The sequence below is a fragment of the Doryrhamphus excisus genome, linkage group LG5 (genome assembly GCF_037039965.1).
Source record: "Doryrhamphus excisus strain RoL-2023G ecotype Guam linkage group LG5, RoL_Dexc_Guam_v1.1, whole genome shotgun sequence".
NCBI classification, from domain to species: domain Eukaryota; kingdom Metazoa; phylum Chordata; class Actinopteri; order Syngnathiformes; family Syngnathidae; genus Doryrhamphus; species Doryrhamphus excisus.
The window spans coordinates 8,128,603-8,152,067 of record NC_136361.1 but is presented as its reverse complement, the minus strand read 5'-3'; the positions used below and the strand labels follow the sequence as shown (position 1 = coordinate 8,152,067).

The 23,465-nt window shown below is 44.0% G+C and overlaps 1 protein-coding gene across 2 annotated transcripts in view; it reads left to right on the top strand.

Annotated features, from left to right (window-relative positions):
• The window catches only part of adcy3a (adenylate cyclase 3a), a 49,507-nt gene that overhangs the window by 2,103 nt on the left and 23,939 nt on the right, over positions 1 to 23,465 (top strand). For both annotated transcript variants that reach the window (XM_058053140.2, XM_058053139.2), the window contains exons 2-8: positions 1,289 to 2,399; positions 6,784 to 6,933; positions 11,850 to 11,980; positions 13,411 to 13,522; positions 18,419 to 18,546; positions 20,154 to 20,312; positions 22,966 to 23,125. In XM_058053140.2, the coding sequence (XP_057909123.2) occupies positions 1,725 to 2,399; positions 6,784 to 6,933; positions 11,850 to 11,980; positions 13,411 to 13,522; positions 18,419 to 18,546; positions 20,154 to 20,312; positions 22,966 to 23,125 (1,515 nt within the window). In that variant the 5' untranslated portion in view covers positions 1,289 to 1,724. The remainder of the gene's footprint in view (positions 1 to 1,288; positions 2,400 to 6,783; positions 6,934 to 11,849; positions 11,981 to 13,410; positions 13,523 to 18,418; positions 18,547 to 20,153; positions 20,313 to 22,965; positions 23,126 to 23,465) is intronic.

Here is a 23,465-nt window from a genome sequence, read left to right as displayed (position 1 = left end):
AAGCTTGAAATGGTTGGAAAATTAAATTAAGTTGAATTAAGTCAAAATATTAAGAGAAAAAAGTTGTCCAGCATGAAAAAAGCCACAATTTTATGAAAATAAACTATTAAATTATATAATAGTATGAGGCAAAAGTATGCCGTTTTAGACACTGGTCAGAATCCAATGGGTTTTATTGCCATTGTAGTGCAGGTACAAAATAAGACAGGCCAGTAATAAAAAAAAAGGACAATAAAAAAGGACAAAGTTAAATAAATCTAGACAATATACACATTATTATACTATATTACTGTTACGATATTAATTGTTATATTAGAAACAAATGAAACAAAAAATGGCGGAGTATCATAACATCATAACAACTCACAATGCCTCAAGCTACAATAAAATGCTACCTAACAGTGCTGGTATTATGCTGTTAGTTTTGAAAAGTTAACGCGAGGTTATAAATAAGGCCAACAACAGGACAGACTGACGCAGTGGATACATCGGTTATCAACTTAGACCAGATGACATCGCTACGGAGACTCAGCAAGGTGCTCGTTTTGTTCTGAGCGTTTTTTTATTTATTTACCAGCTCAACAGCCTGGGTGAAGGAGGCGTCTTACCTTGTTTTCACGGAAAATTACACTGAAATCAATGCTTGGAAAGATGTTCCAGTAGTGTTTTAAATCACCAAAATACAGCAATATACTGTAATACATTTTATCATCTATGTACTTGTTCTTGCATGATTGCAGCATAGATATAGAACCATAAAACGTAGGAGTTTTTTTTCGAGGGTTTTTTACTCGAAATAGGTGTATCCCAATGATGTGCATTGTTAGCTAGCTCATATTAACTCGTTTTCTGGTGTTATAATGCACAGAAAAGAGAAAGAAATATGTGTTGCAGCATGGATATAGAACCATAAAACGTTGTAGGAGGGTTTTGTATTTGAAATAGGTGTATCCCAATGATGTGCATTGTTAGCTAGCTCATATTAACTAGTTTTCTGGTGTTATAATGCACAGAAAAGGGAAAGAAATATGTGTTCATGCTTCACATGGATTGTGAATGATGGGCAAAATTCCCCAAAAAGTGCAGTTCCTGTTTAAGAAAAAAGTAGAAATATTTGCATTTATTTTATTGGAAAAAAAAAGGGGCAAAAAATAAATTGAACGTAGGTACGTTCCTACAATATCTTGCATCCGTTCATTTTTTTAATTGTGTGGCTTTCACTGGAAAAAGTTTGGTCACCCCCGCTCTAAAGCTAAATGCACCTAATTGTTTTATTTTATTTATTCAGGCCATGTGACGATGGAAGCCCATCTTCCAAAAACCTGTCTGGCCCAGAAGTATGAGGAGGCCATTGCTGTCATCTGGCCAGCTGCACTCCAGTTATGGAAGGTACCCACTCAGACCGGTTACATCACCGTGGAGTGCCACTATGGAAATGAGCCAGTGACACGCTCACATTGCCGATGCTGAATGTGGAAAGAAGACAATCTCTGGATCATGTCGCTGAAGAGGTGGGGCCAGCCCGTGGAGACGACACAGGACTGAATCCCCACGCCAACAAATCCACGCAGTGAGCACAGGCGCAGCAATGTAAGCGGAGCCGCGGAAGAGACTGTTTTCGTGCGCCGACGTGGACAGACCATGCATCCCAGAATTTGATTTGCCTCCGTGACATAACAAAGAAGCGTCAAGTAGGACAAAGACTCCGACTCTGAACGTCCAGCATGCCTCGCAACCGAGCCTTCTCAGAGCCTGAGTACTCAGCTGAGTATTCCGCGGACTGTTCTGTGACTCTGCCCTCTGACCCCGGGCAGGCAGTGGGACGAACACACGAGGTCACGGTGAGGAGCTCAGGATGCTGCCTCTGCCTGCCGAGATTCATGCGCCTCACCTTTGCACCAGAGTCGCTGGAGAACCTCTACCAGACCTACTTCAGGCGCCAAAGACATGACACCCTCCTGGTTCTGGTCGTGTTTGCCGCGCTCTTTGACAGCTTCATCATCGTCATGTGTGCGGTGGTCTACACCAGTGACAAACTGGCGTCCGTGTTGGTGGCATCGGTGGGACTTCTGGCTGACATCGTCCTTTACCTGCTGTGCCGATTCGGGCTCCTGCCGGATCGGATCTCAAGGCGCGTGGTACCCTATGCCCTGTGGGTGCTCATAGCGGCCCAAATATTCTCCTACTTGGGTCTGAACTATGCCCGCTTTCACCAGGCCAGTGACACGGTGGGCTGGCAGGCTTTCTTCAGTTTTTCCTTTTTCCTCACGCTGCCATTGAGGCTGACTCCCATTGTCCTCATTGCCACCGTCACCTGCGGGGTACACACCCTGGTTCTGGGGGTCACCATCGCCCAGCAGCAGCAGGAGAACATCCACGGGGCAGCACTTGGAAGACAGGTGAGACTTGACAAGACATGAAAATGCTAAATGTACTGCATAATACAGTACTGTACATACAGTATGATAAAGCAAAGCAATGTATAGTTCCAAGCCAATCACACAATGATAAAAAAATACAAACAGATATTTCTCAATAACTACATTGAATTTTACGTAAATAGATATCATTTTTGGAAATAAGGGCCACCATTTTATTCCAAAAATAATACACAGTTATATATCCCACAGTTTTTGTATGTTTATGCTGTGAACCAGGCTGACCTGTCCCACTTTGTTTGACGGTACTTGAACGCACCGTAGTATAACTTCTCCCATGCTGCACAACTATCTACTATGTATATCTGCTACGGCTTTCTACTACACATTGGAAAAAAATCATTTAGCAAGAAAAAGTCCAATCAACAGCATAAATGGAAGAATCAGCTGTAATTTTACAAAAATAAAGTCAAAATATTAAGAGAAAATGTTGTAATATAACAAGAAAAGTCCTATTTCTTTGGAAGTATTATTGGAAGTGAGCTCTGAAAGAAGTTTGGGATGGCTCGGTTTCAGAAGGCGTGGTAAAACTGCCACTTTGTGATGTCACAGAAGGTCGGAATTCCATATATGGACGTGGCTGTGGGCCAGATAAACTTTCTGCTTCCCCCGCCCTCCCTTACTTACTTAAAAAAACTGTTTTTGCAGGAATCGCGAAATCCAAAGAAATATGGACAACTGAATTCGGTGCAGATTATGGAAGAAAAATAACAATAACAAACAAGAAAAAATAACAAGTGCTGGTTATTGTGTAGAGCTGCTCTACAGGAGTCCACAACTCAATACAAAGGGCCGAAAAATGAGCACAGTAGGTCCCCTTTAACCGTAGATTTGTGAGGTCTTAGAAACAAAGGTTACTGATAACACTTTCTTTTTTTTGGTTAAAATTTGTTATTGTTTCTATTTTTTAGTTGGAGAAAATAGTTTTGCATCCACACAAAGTGACGAAATAAATCTGGGCGAGCTGAGTGTCAGTCTGCATAGTGGTGGTAGGACACATTATAGCTGCATATTAGCTGGTCTAAAGGAAGCATATACAGATTAAACAATAGGGGTCTCGGGATTGATACCTGGGGAGCCCCTCAGGTCATAGCCATTAATTAGCATCCATACTTTATGAGACTCATCAATACTGTACAATTTCAGTCAATGCAGAAATAACAGCTGAGAAAAAAACCTTTAATCATAATGTGATATATTTTTTGTAAATACTACTAAAAACCTCATTTCAAGCAGCAGACGGCCCAAAGCATTTTCATATACTGTACTGTATTTTGTCTCGGATTACTTTTCTGTCAAAATTAGAATTAGAAAAACAATTCGTCTCTCTGGCCAATAGGAGTAAATAAATTCTTAGTTATTTGATATAGATGCAACTTCAGAATGTTTTTTAAAAAGTCCTTGTACAACACAGAAAGCTGATACACAATGTCACAGCACCCTATTTGTTTTACTGCTCAGACTGTGTGTGAGCATAAGAAAATTAGAACCAGTCTGAGCTGATCATGCAAATCCTGACTCAACAAGCATATATTACACGCACACTGGGAAGAATAAGTATTTGATCCCTATTTTGGCTGGTTTTCACACCCTTGCAACGACACGGACAGAGCAGGGGTGGTGGCAAGCTCCTTTTTGCTAGAGGCCACATCACAGTAATTGTTGTTACCCTCAGGGGGCTGCCTGTAACTTGGAATCCATATAAATTGATCTTTAACGCGTGATATTATTACTAGGGCAAAGTTAACGAGTTAATGGACGTTTCCTTTAATGGCGGTAATTCTTTTGATGCGCGACTCCTGTTTGACTCTCAGCCCAAACTGTAGTTTGATTGAAGCACGGTAACTCTGTACCCACAAGCTGTACAAAACCATGGTTTGGTGCCCAAGTATGTTAGTGTGTGTTTGAATGTATAAACGAGAGGCATTCATTAATATCAAGAGTTACACCTCTTCCGGCTTGTTACTACACAAACGAGCTATTTTTCATGCTATCCCGCCGTACGTCCTCGGAAGTTGGCCGGGAGAAGCCGCCCACAAGGTGGGGACAGGGAGGACGTCAGCCGCTGCCGTGGTGACCAATGTACTTTTAAACTCCCGACACTCTCACTCCTCCCCTGCCTTACCGGTTTTTCTGTGCGCACGCAAAAAATAATTTGTATCCCAGTTTTCTCCCTAGGACTTTTGTGCTGTCTGCGGGATACATTTCTTAAATTTGGTAATGGTTTTATTTAATTTGAACATGCATCAGATTACAATTGAGTGCATCCCATAATCAGTTCCCAGTTCCACATGTCCAAAAGGAGTAGGAAGAAGCAAAGCTTATTAAATCCTACCCCTCCATCTGGTACTTTTACAATCACTATCTGTTACATTTGTTCACTTCCTGCTTTCCATAATACAGTTTAAGGTTTTTTTTTAATAATGCACCTTGTACTGAAGTACGAGGTGATATGAGCATCCGATGCCATAATGTGTACCATAGTAAGTGTCAATATAGTGATATATATAGCACATCATGACTGGTTCAAGACTCTTCATCCTTGTATTTAGCAAACATCAACTGTTTGTATTGTTTCTTGAATTGGCTCATCGTTGTGCATTGTTTGATTTCCTTACTCAATCCATTCCATAGTTTGATTCCACATACTGAAATGCTATGGCTAGCATAACGTAGTCCTAGCATAGAAGTGTTTCAAATGTACTTCTTCCCTGAGCTCATATTTCTCCTCTCTTGTAGAGAAGTATTGGATGACATTTTTAGCTAATTGCTTATTTTTAGCCTTATGCATTATTTTAGCTGTTTGAAGATGAACTATATCAGCAAGTTGAAGTATTTGTGATTTTAGAAATAAGGAGTTAGTATGTTCTCTGTAGGCGGCATTATGAATTATCCTTACTGACCTTTTTTGCAGTACATTTAGCGAGTGAAGATTGCTTTTATAGTTATTAGCCCATATTTCCACACAATAAGTAAGATATGGTAGAACCAGAGAGCAATAAAGAATGTGGAGTGATTTCTGATTGAGAACAAGAGAAGTATTGGATGACATTTTAGGCGAAAACGGTGAAAATGAAATTGAAAACGTGGGGTGACTGGTGGTTGATGTAGTACGCTCGATGCGGGATCTCCTGTTTCCCAGAGGCGATTAAATGTTGTAAATTCATTAATTTCTTACCGCTTTTCCTCACGCGGGTCGCGGGACGTGCTGGAGCCTATCCAAGCTGTCTTGGGGCGAGAGGCAGGGTACACCCTGGACTGGTGGCCAGCCAATCACAGGGCACATATAGACAAACAACCATTCACACTCACATTCATACCTATGGACAATTTGGAGTCGCTAATTAACCTAGCATGTTTTGGAATGTGGGAGGAAACCGGAGTACCCGGAGAAAACCCACGCATGCACGGGGAGAACATGCAAACTCCACACAGAGATGGCCGAGGGTGGAATTGAACCCTGGTGTCCTAGCTGTGAGGTCTGCGCGCTAACCACTCGACCGCCTTGCCGCCCCAAATGTTTTAAATGGCAATTAAATTATGTTTAAAATGTGTTATTTTTAAAGCTCAAATAGTTGTTGGTTATTTTCCATTATTTGATGGTAGTATCCTGTCTGTTGTTTTGTTGTTATTTAAATATTACATTGCTGTGAGATATTTTAGCACTTTATTAAAGACGCCATCAGTAAGAATGGTAGGTGGAATATTAACCTGCCTGCAAAACATTTCTGTCGTAGTTTAAATTTATCTAGCATCGATGTGATGACTGCTCCTCCACAGCGCGGGTACCGCGACTACGTGTGTTGCGGGGTCCTCTGATGCCTGACTGTAAATCATGCGGTGGAAAAATACATCGGCGAACCCACGCGCGTATTGGCCGATACCGATACAAGGAAAAACGCAAATATCGGCCTGATATATAGGCCGGTCGATCCTTAGAGCCAATGCACACAGAGTGAACCCTCTTGTCATCCAGCCTGTGTAACACAAAGAGACTAACAGATGGCACAGACGTGAATACACAATTTATTTGCAAGCGACTTTAAAAAGACAAGTCCAAAACATCTGCAAGAATCTTTTAGTAAGAACAATAATTGGACGGATGAGCCGGGAAAATACTCACTCTGGACCTTCATGCAAGATCTCACCTTGTTTGTTAAGGATGTGCCTGGGAAGGGTGAGCCACTTTTCCAAAACAGATAGTTTTACTTGTGAATAAATAGGAATGATAGGAAAATATATACAGTACATATTTAAATGCGTTTCCTCACCTTGATATTGTTGTTTGTGTAAAGCCATAAATGCTTAAAATGTTCCTACAACTTTGCAAATGTGTATGTTCCAGCTCCTGGCCAACATTGTGATCTATGTTTGCGCTATCACCGTGGGGGTCATGTCTTATTACATGGCTGACCGAAAGCATCGGAAAGCCTTTCTGGAAGCAAGACAGTCCCTCGAAGTGAAACTAAACCTGGAGGAGCAGAGCCAGCAACAGGTCAGAGGTCAATTATCTGTTATGTCATGTACGCCGCTTTTCCAAATTGATATGCAAATGATTATTTTTCTCTGATTTTGCTAAATAGTAAATTAATTACAGTCATCGTAATTTTCAAGTCATCAACCTTTAGAGTAGAATTTGAATGTTATTGAATAAACGTCCTAATGATTATGCACAACAGACGTTCACAGCATTTTATTTTTTTTATTTTGTTTTATTTGGGCAAATATATGAAATATATGACCACAGTCATATATGACCGTTATTATTATCATTGTAATATTATTATTGTTATTATCATTATTATTATAATGTTTATCATTATTACCATTATTATTGTTATTATTATCACCATTATTATAATCATCATTAATATTACCATTTTCATCATGATAGTTGCAACATTTTTTTAAATTTTATTTTTTATTTTATTTTTTTTATTAATTAATTATTATTATTTTTTGAACCCTGACCCTAATTTTACAGACTTCATTGCTTCTTGTAGAGTGCTGCATCATTCCATCTGTTGTTTTCTGAAATCCGCAGTATTTGTGCTTTTATTGTCAATTTATTAGCCCACTTTTTCCCCCTAAGTGTAACATTTTCATATCATTTTCTGGATTGCATGTGTCTAATCTTGTGCATTAAAAAACAAGAACTTGAGACTGTGTCTGAACCGGGGACCAACCCAAACATCAGTTTCTTCTTGTTAAGCCCTACTTAGAGGTTTTTAGACATGCTTTTTATTTATTTTTTGTGTCTAGTCTTGTGCATTAAAAAGCAAGGTTTTAGGTCTGTGCTCAAACCGATGACCGGCTCCAGCCCCAGTCTTCACTTGCTGTGCCTAATCTGGGTTGTTTGTTTGCATTGTATTTTATTGTATTGTATTGTAATGGTTGTTATATTTTGATGTATGTAGATAATGTTTTTAAATGAGTATTTTCAATCACCACCTTTCTTTGTTTTATCATCAACAACCATCAACTGTTGCAAACTCAACTTTTGAAGCAATGATGTCTTGCTGTTTTTTTATTACAATTTTTTCATAAAGTAATAATTAATAATAACAATGATAATGATAATTATTACCTCTATATTTCTATATGATTAGCCTAGGTACCTCTACCAATTTATAGTTGCAAGGGTATTCTTACGTTTGTACGTCTGTAGCTAGCTAATGTTAGCTACAGTAGAGGCAATGAGCACTAAACAGTGCCTAAAATAATAAATGGACAAGTGTATATCAGATTATGTAGGACTACAGTACCACTCTCAATAAATATGAGGCATCAGTAATACTATTGTCACGATGTGGGCGTCACCCTCTCGTGACAGCTCCTTTAGTTTCCTTCCTTGCCTCTGTTCATGCCCTTATTTTGGTACTACTTCCTTTCTTGTTCTCTTCTGCTTTCTCTGACTCAGTTCATACACCTGTCTCTAATTTCCACTCTCCCTATTTAGTTCAGGTGTGTGCTCTTTTGTTTGTGGCTTCATTGTCTTTGTGTTTGGTTTGCCCGTAGTTGCTGTCTACGTTGCTTAAATGCCATTAAATTCCTTTTACCTACATTTTTTGGTCCTGCTCTCTGCATCCTGGGGTCGCATTGCTAAGCTCGCAAGCCAGCCCGTGACAGAATGAAGCCACCACAAGACGACCTCGCGGAGAGCGATTTCTGGACTTGGCAGATCTTCAAGGCCATGGAGAAGGAATCGGCCATGTTTACCCCGGAGGAGCTGGGGCCGAATGGCACGCTCATCCCCATGGCGTGGGTGTATTCGGGACCCGCAATGGACAAGCCTATCCGACCACGACGCCGACGCACATCTCGGCCGACCTCTGCAAAGGGTTCGCGTGGCTGTAAGGTGAGGGCACCCCCTTCCTCCACGCCATGCCACGCCAAGGCGGAATTAACCCCCCACGCTGTCGCTGAGTGCCGGCCCATCACACGACTATTGATGGTGCCCCCGTTACGACAGCCCGCTGAGCCCCATCCGCCTACCTTTTCAGATTCCCTGTTGCCCCCCATGCAACACAAAAAGGACCGCGGCACACGTTCCCCTCCTGTGCCCAAACCACGCAGCCCCAAGGGTTCCCAAACCCCGGCTCCTGTGCCAAGCTGCGTGGCGCCACAGATTCCTCCAGTGCCCAAGCCACGCAGCTCCAAGGTTTCCCAAAACCCAGCTCCCGTGCCATGCTGCGTGACGCCCCGGATTCCTCCTGTGCCCAAGCCGCGCAGTCTCAAGGGTTCCCAAACCCCGGCTCCTGTGCCAAGCTGTGTGACTCCCCGGATTCCTCCTGTGCCCAAGCCGCGCAGCCCCAGGCCGCAGCATCCCCTGGCTCTCCTGTCCAGCGGCTTGATGCTCCAGACCCCTCCAGAGCCCAAACCCCGCCTGAAGTCCCTTGTAGACCTGGTCCGGGCAGCAGAGCGGGCTGAACTCAAGACCCTCCTCCAGGTCCCCCTCCTCCCGTCCCTGGTTCCACATCCAGCAGAATACGGCGTCTGGAATCCGCCTTCGGAAGGGGGGGCTAGTACGACCAGCCATGCGTTGGAGGACGCACATCACACCCTGTCCGAGGGGTGTGGGGATGATGCCCTCAGCTGGTCGCCTGATGAGGAACAGCCTGCTGGACCGTCAGCGCAACCGGTTCTTCCAGCTGGCCGGGTTGTGCTGTCCGGTCGGTTACCTTTTGGCCGAGACTCACTGTGCTGTTCCTCTGCTCCACAGTCCAGCCAAGGCCGAGGGTCCGTTCCTCGTGTTCCGGCGCCACCTCTTCCACGGCGGGACGCCACGCCGCCGCCGCTTCCTCCGGCGCCACCTCTTCCACGGCGGGACGCCACGCCGCCGCCGCCGCCTCCTCCGGCGCCACCTCTTCCACGGCGGGACGCCACGCCGCCGCCGCCGCCGCCTCCTCCGCCACCTCTTCCACGGCGGGACGCCACGCCGCCGCCGCCGCCGCCTCCTCCGGCGCCACCTCTTCCACGGCGGGACGCCACGCCGCCGCCTCCTCCGGCGCCTCCTCTTCCACGGCGGGATGCCACGCCGCCGCCTCCTCCGCCGCCGCCGCCGCCTCCTCTTCCACGGCGGGACGCCACACCGCCGCCGCAGCCGCCTCCTCTGGCGCCACCTCTTCCACGGCAGGATGCCAAGCCGCAACCGCCTCCTCCGGCGCCACCTCTTCCACGGCGGGCGGGCCTCCCCGGCCAAGCCCACCACCCTGGCCGGCCCCCAGAGGGGTCCACCCATGGCTTCTGCTGGGCCTGCCGTCATGGCCGTCCTCCAGAGGAGCCCGGTTCCCTTCGGGCTGCTCACCCTGCAGGCCGCCCCCCTGCGTGGCCCTGCCACCCTGGCCGACCTCCGGAGAGGTCCGGCCAGCAACCCACCTCCGGTCCCCCCGCCTCCCATCCCTCTTGGTCTGTGGACTTTTTGGACGTCTGGGATCCGTCCTTGAGGGGGGGTACTGTCACGATGTGGGCGTCACCCTCTCGTAACAGCTCCTTTAGTTTCCTTCCTTGCCTCTGTTCATGCCCTTATTTTGGTACTACCTTTCTTGTTCCCTTCTGCTTTCTCTGACTCAGTTCACACACCTGTCTCTAATTTCCACTCTCCCTATTTAGTTCAGGTGTGTGCTCTTTCGTTTGTGGCTTCATTGTCTTTGTTTGGTTTGCCTGTAGTTGCTGTCTACGTTGCTTAAATGCCATTAAATTCCTTTTACCTACATTTTTTGGTCCTGCTCTCTGCATCCTGGGGTCGCATCGCTAAGCTCGCAAGCCAGCCCGTGACAACTATCTACTCTATATTACTGTTGTTGATGTTATGCTTGCTCAGCTATTAACTGTCATTAGCAAACTGTAGCTAGCTAATGTTAGCTACAGTAGAAGCATTGACCACTAAATACCTATAAATATGACTACAAATCATTCAAATTACAAAAACAAAACCACAAATTTGGTAGTAATAGGAGTATAAATACCGACAAAGAGTTCTTGAGCTGCATTCTTTGCTGACCTCAAATCTCCATGGTGACCATTGAACTGTTCACCACTTTATTCCACAAAAACAGATGTATGGTGGCACCCCTAAATAATCATGTATTGGAAAAATATTTTGTATGTGTTGTTTCGACATATATGTATTGGAACACTTTAGTACCCAGTCATATCAAAATTCAATAATTGTGTTTTTTGATGCACTCTAACGTTCACATAAGATCCCTTCTTTGATGTAACCGTCACAACTCTTTAATTGAACTTGTGAGTTTTTGGAGCATTTCTGCTTGAATTCCTTTGCAAGATGTCGGAATAGCCTCCCACAGTTGCTGTATTGTTGTCATCTGCCTTCCACCCTTATAGATTTTTTGCTTGACATTGACAATTGACAATTGCTTGACAGTTATCAGACATTCTGATTATTATTATTTATCACAGAGGAAAAAAACAAGATCGGCATGATGGTTGAGTGGTTAGTGCGCAGACCTCACAGCTAGGGACCAGGGTTCAATTCCACCCTCGGCCATCTCTTTGTGGAGTTTGCATGTTCTCCCCGTGCATGCGTGGGTTTTCTCCGGGTACTCCGGTTTCCTCCCACATTCCCAAAAAAACATGCTAGGTTAATTAGCGACTCCAAATTGTCCATAGGTATGAATGTGAGTGTGAATGGTTGTTTGTCTATATGTGCCCTGTGATTGGCTGGCGACCAGTCCAGGGTACCCCGCCTCTCGCCCAAAGACAACTGGGATAGGCTCCGGCACCCCCCATTTTTTCTAAATGAAACACACTGTTATGCGTATTTTAGGGTTGACTATTCCTAGCTCACTCATTCAGATTGCTGTCGATTGAAGCCCGGGATCATGATGCACCGTTCATTCATTTCTTCAACAACGAGCATCATTAACGGCATATTCATTCCTTTTGTAGGAACGCCTGCTGCTGTCCATCCTCCCGAAGCACATAGCCGATGAGATGCTGCAGGACATGAAGAAGGAGCCCAGTCAGAAAGAGATGCAGCAGTTCAACACCATGTACATGTACAGACATGAAAATGTCAGGTAATGTCACAACTGTGGAATTATAGCCTGTACGTTATAGTGGGTAAAAATATCAAGATGGCAATTTTTTTTCTAGATGGGGTTACACAAATAAGGAGTTTGGGATCTCAAAACAACATGTGTTTAAAAGAGGAATGGATCTGCATTAAAAAAAATCATTTGTTTCCCGCTATACCTCGGTGCATTACCTGTCTATTCTTGAAGACATTCGCCATCTTCGCCTATGGAGCACACACGTAAACCGATGAATTTCCTCTGTATTTCAAATATGCAACACACCATGCACACTCACACGTAAATCACTTCACTCAATTTTTTGTTTTTTTGTCTTTTGGTTATGTTTTCGGGCGGCACGGTGGCCGAGTGGTTAGCATGCAGACCTCACAGCTAGGAGATGAGGGTTCGATTCCGCCCTCGGCCATCTCTGTGTGGAGTTTGCATGTTCTCCCCCATGATTCTTTTTCTACCGCTTATCCTCACGTGGGTCGCGGGGGGTGCTGGAGCCTATCCCAGCTGTCTTTGGGCGAGAGGCGGGGTACACCCTGGACTGGTCGCCAGCCAATCACAGGGCACATATAGACAAACAACCATTCACACTCACATTCATATTTGTTTAACCCTTAGATGCATAAGTGTGTCAAAAATGTCCCGGCCAGGTTGTTTTCTTGAAATATCTTTGTAATGAAAAATTATCATTTCATATTCCAGGTATTCCTCAAAAAACATGTTTTTGATATCATGCCATTCACATTTTTAACTTATCTTTTATACATTTTAAGACATTTTTGTTTTTGTGTTACTACCCCAACCTTCCATAAGTGGGTCAAAAATGACCCAGTCAGGTTGTTTTCTTGAAATATCTTTGTAATGAAAACTTTTTTATCATTGCATATTTCAGGTATTCCTCAAAAACATGTTTTTGATATCATGACGTTCACATTTTTAACTTATCTTTTATAGATTTTAAGAAATTGTAGTTTTTGTGTTACTACCCCAACCTTCCATAAGTGGGTCAAAAATGACCCGGTCAGGTTGTTTTCTTGAAATATCTTTGTCGTGAAAAATTGTTATCATTTCATATTCCAGGTATTCCTCAAAAAACATGATTTTGATATCATGCCATTCACATTTTTAACTTACCTTTATGCAACACACAATGGATCCTCACTTTTTCTATTGTTGTACGGGGTCATTTTCTTTTTCAAAGATGTAAAAAAGTGAAAAATGAAGATGTTTCTAACATGAAATCATTCTTGTGTGGTCCTAAATATAATACTAAATATCATACAAGTGATTATTCCTAACCAAAATTGGCATAAAAAGGCATTGATTCTAGTATGGGTGATGTTTGAGCCACTTATGGAAGAGTGTAGGGTCCAGTCACTCGTGTTGACAATCTGTTGTTGTGTGTCCATCTCTTGTTGTTGCAGTATTTTGTTTGCAGACATTGTCGGCTTCACCCAGCTGTCATCGTCATGCAGTGCTCAGGAGCTGGTCAAACTACTCAATGAACTCTTTGCTCGATTTGACAAACTGGCCGCGGTGAGTTTCTCATTATGACCAGCCTATTATGGTTGTATGCATGCATTTTCCCCATCAATTCATGCGCGGGTGGTTCTCGGGTCATGTAGAAAAGGCAAAGGAACAAAATAAAAACAATCCTTTAACCTTCTTCTGAATCAACATAAGGCTCACTGAAGTATTGATTCTGGTCTTCAGGACAATAATACCACTGTACTGTTTTATTATTACTTTCATAGGAACAGTTCCTAATCCTTAACTCATTCAGTCATTGCTGTGCTTTTAGGGTCATTTTGGTTGGCCAGCTACTCCTGGGAAGGTTCAAAACTGTCCGATGTCACCGTTTGTGGATAATAGCTCTCTCTATGTTTGGCTGGAAAAGCTTTAGAAATTGCTTCATAACCTCTTCCATACTGATGGATCTCAATGAATCTCAGATTTATTTTAACACAGAGGGCAATCACTTTTCACACAGGATCATGTAGGTTTGGATTGTTTTCCTCCCTTAAAAGTTTCATTTAAAAAATAGATTTTGTGTTGTCATTAACTTTATTTGATGACCAGAAACATTTAAGTGTTACAGTTTTTCTCGATTGTTTAAACTGTAAAAAATGTAAAATTAATATTCCTATTATTCACACTGACTCATCACATGGGTAAACACCTGTCACACATTTTTACAATTAGCAATCAGAGCTTTAGCATAAAACGGCAACAGGTGAGTTTCTCTGTTTTGGAACAATGGATGCCAACATTGAAAACATTGAACAAACAATGCCAATAACATTACATTACAATACATTGTTTTTCTATGAAATAAAAAAAAATGTGTAATTTTGTGTTCTAAGTCAAAAAAACAAAAAACAATTCTAAAATATTTTGCAAGAAGTGTCACACTGAACACAAAAAGGCCCGAGTCATGAGGAATATGATGTAATCCCAGTGTTTTACACTGAGCACATCAGTGTTCAACTGGTTCATATAAATGTTTTTTGTGTGCGTCATTTCGAGACAAAACACCATTTTGAGAAGAATGAAGACTGTTTTGGATGTAAAGTTTCATTTTGCAGGAGAATTGAGGGGTTTTCAGAAATGTGTGAGTGATTTTTTTGATATGTGTATAGAGTTCTGAGAATATGAGGCATCCTTTCAGAAAATGTATTTAAACGATCGAGAAAAACTGTTAACACTTAAATGTTTTCTGGTCATCAAATAAAGTTAATGACAACACAAAATCTAATTTTTTAATAAAACTTTTAAGGGAGGAAAAAAATCGAAACCTACATGGTCCTGTGTGAAAAGTGATTGCCGCCTGTGTTAAAATAAATCTGAGATTCATTGAGATCCATCAGTGGGGAAGAGGTTATGAAGCAATTTCTAAAGCTTTTCCAGCCAAACATTCTGAGAATGTTCTGAGAATATGAGGCATCCTTTCAGAAAATGTGTTTAAACAATCGAGAAAAACTGTCACATTTGTACTTGTGCATGTCATCAGTGGAAAAAAAACATCCATCCATCCATTTTCCTCCGCTTATCCGGGTCCGGGTCGCGGGGGCAGCAGTCTTAGAAGGGAAGCCCAGACTTCCCGGTCCCCGGCCACCTCCTCCAGCTCCACCGGGAGGACACCAAGGCGTTCCCAGGCCAGCTGTGAGACATAGTCCCTCCAGCGTGTCCTAGGTCTGCCCCGGGGCCTTTTCCCGGCTGGGCATGCCCGGAACACCTCACCAGGGAGGCGTCCGGGAGGCATCCGGACTAGATGCCCGAGCCACCTCAACTGACTCCTCTCGATGTGAAGGAGAAGCGGCTCTACTCTGAGCCCCTCCCGGATGGCTGAGCTCCTCACCCTATCTCTTAGGGTGAGTCCAGCTACCCTACGGAGGAAACTCATTTCAGCCACCTGTATCCGCGATCTCATTCTTTCGGTCATGACCCAAAGCTCATGACCATAGGTGAGGGTGGGAACGTAGATCGACCGGTAAATTGAGAGCTTTGCCCTCCGGCTCAGCTCTCTTTTCACGACGACGGTCCGGTACAGCGACCGCATTACTGCCGAGGCTGCACCGATCCGTCTGTCGACCTCGCGCTCCCACTTTCCCTCACTCGTGAACAAGACCCCGAGATACTTAAACTCCTCCACCTGGTGCAGGACCTCATTCCCAACCCGGAGGGAGCACTCCACCCTTTTCCGACTGAGAACCATGGCCTCTGATTTGGAGGTACTGAGTCTCATCCCAGAAGCTTCACACTCAGATGCAAACCGTCCCAGTAAACGCTGAAGGTCGCAGCCCGAAGAAGCCATAAGAACCACATCATCTGCAAATAGCAGAGATGAGATTCTAAGGCCCCCGAACTGGACTCCCTCAACACCTTGGCTGCGCCTAGAAATTCTGTCCATGAAAATTGTGAACAGAATCGGTGACAAAGGGCAGCCTTGGCGGAGGCCAACGTTTACCGGAAACAGGCTCGACTTACTACTGGCAATGCGAACCAGACTCCTGCCCCGTTTGTACAAGGACCGGATAGCACGTAGTAGCGCGCCACCAATCCCGTACTCCCGGAGCACCCCCCAAAGGACGCTACGAGGGACACGGTCGAATGCCTTTTCCAGGTCCACAAAGCACATGTAGACTGGTTGGGCAAACTCCCATGCACCCTCAAGCACCCTCGTGAGGGTGTAGAGCTGGTCCAGTGTTCCACGACCAGGACGAAAACCGCATTGGACCTCCTGTATCAGAGGTTCGGCCAACAGTCGTACCCTTCTCTCCAGCACCCTGGAATAGACTTTCCCAGGGAGGCTGAGGAGTGTGATCCCCCTGTAGTTGGAACACACCCTCCGGTCACCCTTCTTGAAAAGGGGGACCACCACCCCGGTCTGCCAATCCAAAGGTACTGTTCCCGACTTCCATGCAATGTTGAAGAGACGTGTCAGCCAAGACAGTCCCTCAACATCCAGAGCCTTGAGGAATTCTGGGCGGAACTCGTCCACCCCCGGAGCTTTGCCACTGAGGAGCGTCTTAACGACCCCAGATACCTCAGCCACAGTGATGGCACTGTCCACGTATGTGTCCTCAGACTCTGCTTCCTCTATGGAAGGTATGTCAGTGGGATTGAGAAGGGCCTCAAAGTATTCCTTCCACCGCCCGACTACATCCCCAGTCGAGGTCAGCAGGCCCCCGTCTCCACTGTAAACAGTGTGGACTGGGCACTGCTTCCCTTTTCTGAGGCGCCGGATGGTTTGCCAGAACCTCTTCGAGGCCGACCGAAAGTCGTGCTCCATGGCCTCACCGAATTCCTCCCACACCCGAGTTTTTGCCTCGACAACCGCTGAAGCCGCAAACCGTTTGGCCTGACGGTACCTGTCAGCTGCTTCCGGAGTCCCAGAAGCCATCAAGGCTCGATAGGACTCCTTCTTCAGCTTGACGGCAGCCCTGACCTCTGGTGTCCACCATCGGGTTCGGGGCCTGCCGCCGCGACTGGCACCGACCGCCTTGCGGCCGCAGCTCCGGTGAGCTGCCTCAGCAATGGAGGCACGGAATATGGCCCATTCGGACTCAATATCCCGGTCCTCCCCCGGGATGCAGGTGAAGCTCTGCCGGAGGTGAGAGTTGAAGACTCGACGAACGGGAGACTCTGCCAGACGTTCCCAGCACACCCTCACTACTCGTTTGGGTCTACCAGGTCTGTCCAGCATCCTCCCCCGCCATCTAATCCAACTCACCACCAGGTGGTGATCAGTTGACAGCTCAGCCCCTCTCTTCACCCGTGTGTCCAGAACATGCGGACGCAGGTCTGATGATACGACTACAATGTCGATCATAGACCTGCGGCCTAGGGTGTCCTGGTGCCAAGTGCACTTATGGACATCCCTATGTTTGAACATGGTGTTAGTTATGGACAAACTGTGGTTCGCACAGAAATCCAATAACATCACACCGCATGGGTTCAGATCAGGGAGGCCGTTCCTCCCAATCACGCCCCTCCAGGTCACACTGTCATTGCCCACATGGGCGTTGAAGTCTCCCAGTAGAACGACGGAGTCACCAGCTGGGGTGCTCTCCAGCACCCCTCTGATGGACTCCAAGAAGGCCGGGTACTCCGAACTGCCATTTGGTGCGTACGCACAAATGACAGTCAGGACCCTTTCCCCAGCCCGAAGGCGTAGGGAAATGACCCTCTCGTTCACTGGGGCTGACTCCAACACAGAGGCACCAAGCCGGGGGGCTATTAATAAGCCCACACCAGCTCGCCGCCTCTCCCCTGCAGCAACTCCAGAGTAGAACAAGGTCCAGCCCCTCTCGAGGAGTTTGGTTCCGGAACCCAAACTGTGGGTCGAGGTGAGTCCGACTATGTCTAGTCGGAATGTCTCAACCTCTCGCACAAGTTCAGGTTCCTTCCCCACCAGCGAAGTGACATTCCATGTCCCAAGAACCAGATTTGGCCGCCGAAGACCAGGTCGCCTACGCACCCGCCCTTGACCGCCACCCAACACACATTGCACCGGACCCTTATGCTTGCCCCCGTAGGTGGTGGGTCTACGAGGGGGAGATCCCGTGTGGCTTCTTCGGGCTGGGCCCGGCCGGGCTCCACGGGTGAAGGCCCAACCACCAGGCGCTCGCCTGCGAGCCCCTCCCCCGGGCCTGGCTCCAGGGTGAGGCCCCGGTATCCCACATCCGGGCGAGGTACTTCGTCTCCTCTCGTTCTTGCTCATATGGGTCTTCTGAATCACTCTTGGTCTGTCCCGTCACCTCGGACCTGTTTGCCTTGGGAGACCCTACCAGGGGCATATAGCCCCAGACAACATAGCTCCTCGGATCACTCGGGCACTCAAACCCCTCCACCACGATAAGGTGGTGATTCCCGGAGAGGGAAAAAAAAACCCAAAAACATTTCTTAGTAAAACCAATTCCACCTTGTCAGAAATATCACCAGCTGAGGATCAAGATCCTGGGAGACTGTTACTATTGCATCTGCGGCTTGCCAGACTACAGGGAGGACCATGCCGCCTGCTCCATCATGATGGGCCTCGCCATGGTTGAGGCCATATCGTGAGTATCGCTCTTACTCACATGTTCCCACTAGTCAATCGCTGTTTGTGTCGTGGTGAGGATTGTCAATTTACCACACTGATGGGTTGGTATAGATTTCTGTGTAGCTCTGACATGAACATTAGTCCGCGTTAGAGTGGCTTTTATCGTGGCCCTTGTGATGCTGATGGTGAGAGGAAGACTACAGTATGTTCACGACCATGCTCGGAATGAAACCAAAATAGTTAGTGCTGTTTTGTGCAGTTAAAATGAACGTTTGTGCTGCTTTGGTTTGTGAGATATTAAGTTTTGGCCTATTACATAATCGGAATATGGGTAAACTGTACAGTTTAAAAAGCCCACTCGCTGTCTATTATTGTCATTCACTGTGCTGCATTTATTTTGCTATACTATGCTACAGTGTTTTTCAACCTTTTTTGAGCCACGGCACGTTTTTTACATTGAAAAAATCTTGTGGCACACCACTAACCAAAAATGTTACAAAATGTCACCACGACCTCACACGTGCATCAATAAGTCTATCGGAGGAACAAGGTAGGTCCAATATTAACGGACCAATATTACATTGCTCTGCCAGTCTTTACACCACAGACACTCCACAGTAGCCACGTTTTTACATCACCACTTTTTCTCTTTCCGAATGACCTTTCGGGAAACAATGGTATCCCTAGAAAGGAATATTCCAATCTCTTGTCTACATGCGCTGTGCAAATCAACCAGAATAGTCAATAGGGCATGCCCAGTAAAACGTAAACATCAACATCACGTGATACCGACTTCCCCGAGTTTTTCTTTCACTTGTTGGAATAACTCCGTATTGCCAGTTTTTCGTCTGTCCAGTCTTGAAATTTAGTTTGAATCAAAAACAAACTTTGCTTAGTCCAGTGCCGATTGCTGGCCTCAATTTTTAAAACTGAAGAACGTCTGGATCTGCGTGTTACGTCATATCTGAGCATGCGCTGAAAGAACGCACCCGGGATCAATTTAAACAGGAAAAGATCAAATTCAATCTTGCTAATATTTAATAATTAAACTCGGGACATGTTTTATATAGATATATATATATATATTTTTTTTTTTTAATAAAACTGGACTAGTGAATAAAGTATAGAAGGGTTTAGATTCTGTTTCACAGATGGCGGTAATGCACACGAAAGCTGCTTGCCAACCGCCAATAAACAACAGAAGAAGAAAAACACCACGAAGAAGGCGGCACCCTGACAACTTTCCGTTTGAGTGGGTACAAGATACCTCAATCGGATTGGTTAAAGGAATATTCCATCCCTGTTCAATTCTTTCCGTTTGAGCAAATAAACCAAATGCAATTGGAATATTTGGGTCCATGTATACTATTGACGTAATGGCTATTGACATAATATTTGCAAATGATGATTAGTAAATGTTAATTATAAAAAGGGATATTGGATAATTCCTCACGGCACACCTGATGGTTTCTCAAGGTACGCTAGTGTGCTGCGGCACAGTGGTTGAAAATCACTGCTATACTATATCATGGCATTTAAAAGATGCCAATGTTGTTATTTCTACACAGACATAGGAAGTAAGTTGATTTCATGGAGTGCCATGTGTCTGCAAACTAACACCAGGTACGTGCGGGAGAAAACCCAAACAGATGTTGACATGCGGGTTGGAGTGCACAGTGGTACGGTCCTGGGGGGAGTGCTGGGTCAGAAACGCTGGCAATACGACGTATGGTCCACTGACGTCACCGTCGCCAACAAGATGGAAGCCGGAGGAATACCGGGGTAAGAACATAACTTTGTTTGTATTTGACTCGATTTCGTGGAGTGCAAATGTTACACCGTCCTAATTTACAAGGGTGTTCACGTACTGAAAAATCAAAGGATGCGGGGAACCACAGTGATCTTCTCAAAATGGTTGTTGTTGTTTGTCTTTTGGCTTTCAAAAAGTCCAAAGTAGATATGGTAATGGTAATGGTTTTATTTCATTTGAACATGCATCAGATTACAATTGAGTGCATCCCATAATTAGTTCCCAGTTCCACATGTCCAAAAGGAGTAGGAAGAAGCAAAGCTTATTAAATCCTACCCCTCCATCTGGTACTTTTACAATCACTAACTGTTACATTTGTTCACTTCCTGCTTTCCATAATACAGTTTAAGGTTTTTTTTGTTTTTTTTTAATAATGTACCTCGTACCGAAGTAGGAGGTGATATGAGCATCCAATGCCATAATGGGTACCATAGTAAGTGTCAATATAGTGATATATATAGCACATCATGACTGGTTCAAGACTCTTCATCTTTGTATTTAGCAAACATCAACTGCTTGTATTGTTTCTTGAATTGGCTCATCGTTGTGCATTGTTTGAGGTCCTTACTCGATCCATTCCATAGTTTGATTCCACATACTGAAATGCTATTGCTGGCATAACGTAGTCCTAGCATAGAAGTGTTTCAAATGTACTTCTTCCCTGAGATCATATTTCTCCTCTCTTGTAGAGAAGTATTGGATGACATTTTTAGCTAATTGGTTATTTTTAGCCTTATGCATTATTTTAGCTTTAATTTGAAGATGAACCATATCAGCAAGTTGAAGTATTTGTGATTTTAGAAATAAGGAGTTAGTATGTTTTCTGTAGGCGGCATTATGAATTATCCTTACTGACCTTTTTTGCAGTACATTTAGCCAGTGAAGATTGCTTTTATAGTTATTAGCCCATATTTCCACACAATAAGTAAGATATGGTAGAACCAGAGAGCAATAAAGAGTGTGGAGTGATTTCTGATTGAGAACAAATTTTGCTTTGTTAAATACTGAAATATTTCTGGCCACCTTATGTTGTATATTTGACGTTTCCAGCTCATATTTTCATCTATTATGATCCCTCAGAAATTTATTTTTGATATGCTAAAAGTTATACAGTGGAACCTTCGTTAGCGTCATTCATTCGGTTCAAATGGTCCAAATCAATTTTTCCAATGAAAAATGATGTGAATCTCATTAAAAAGTGGCAGCATTTGATCTAGAAGGTGAGAAACACCACTGGATTTATGATACATTGATTTCAAAAAGGGGAAGATGTTGTCCTTGTGGTGTCTTTGGCAACATTCATGTCTTAAGTGAAGATAATAGTCAAAGCGTCAATGTTCATTCATCATTTAGTATTGTTTTATGGATGTAATACTATCATTGTTAAAACTACAAAAAGGTTTTCTGTTAACATTTTGGAGTTTGCTGATATGCATCGCAGACAGGGCGATGTAACATCCGGTTCCGGTTGCCAAAGACAAAGAAAAACAAGTTCATACGAGCTAGCTAAAATGCACGTCATTGGGACACAGCTACTTTGTCCTAACAAAAATACTTTCAAAAAAAACGCCAACAGTGTTCCATTTGTATAACTGACCTGTATATTAGCCAAGCTACAACGATATTGTTATTGTAGCGAACGTGGAGTACTATATTTCTGACTTGGTTTTGCACCCATAACGAGTATTATTGTGTTTCCTTTTTTCCAAAAAAAAACCTTACCCCCAGCAACTGTGCTTTCCTGTTCATTAAATTGTTTTTTGACTGGCTGTTTAATTGTTATATTGTTATATTTTGTCCCATTTACGTCTTTTCCAAAACATTTCAATATACAATTTCATTTACCGTATTTTCCGGACTATAAGTCACACTTTTTTTCATAGGTTGGCTGTTCCTGCAACTTATACTCCAGAGCGATGAATAAATGAAAAAAAACTGTTTATGTTACATAAACACTGGACACCTTTTCTGTTCATGTTTATTTTTCGTGTATCTGAATAACTCTAGCGTTAGCATATCTTACATCTATATCTTACATCTATTCAGCCTGTTCTCTATTCTGTTATTAATTTTAGAACTTGCCTTGGTCAAGTACTTTGTAAAATAAATTACCCGCAAAAAATGCGACTTATTCTCCAGTGAGACTTATGTATGTTTTTTTTCAACCTAATTATGCACTTTTGGCCTATACTCTGGAGTGACTTATAGTCCAGAAAATACGGTAAATGGAACTTTATTATTGCAAAAAGTTTTTGTCCATTTACGTGATTAATCGGAAAAACATTTCCATAGGATACTATGGATTCTCTCTCTCTCTCTCTCTCTTTTTAATTCTTTCTCTTTTTAATCAGGCTTTTAACTCATATTTTAAACTTTTAAAAATCTTTTTAGTCCTATTTTATGCTCTTAGTCTTTAGCTTTTAACTCCAGTGTTTCCTCAGGGGGGGTCCTCCACACTGGGGGCTGTGTCGGGTCTGCTGAGGGGGTGCCATCCTTGGGTCCCTTCGACCCGGCCGGCTGGGCTTTGATTTGATAAATGTCTTAGCTGCAAAGTCAGTGATACTGTAGTGCTTCACGCAGCCAGCATCTGATCATTTCCCGCATGACCCTTTTTGTGTGGACCAGTCGTGTCCACATCTCGCAGAACACCATGGAGTGTCTTCATGGGGAGTTTGAAGTGGAGCCGGGGAATGGAGGGGAGCGCTGTGACTACCTGAGGGAGCGAGGAATCGAGACCTACCTGGTGGTTGTCTCTAAAGGGGGAAAGAATGGCATCAACAGTGTAGTGAGTACAACCTACAGTCCATCTACTTAGTGCATACTCCTCATGCACATTTCTATTACTTTCTACAAACTGTCTATCAATATACGAGTCTCCCTCTTAGATCTTCACTCAGTTCATTGGACTTTCAATTGTTCTTTGTATATTATTCAAGTCAATTAGTAGGCCTGTCACGATAATGGATATATCGATGTATCGAATGTGTCTGCGCCTTTTGAAAAATAATGTATTTCTTTCCAAATATTTAAGCTCTATGCTACTAAAGTGACATTTTTTTTCTTAGAATATTACAAGTTCATTCATTCATTTTCTACCGCTTTTTCCTCGTAAAATTTCAACTTTT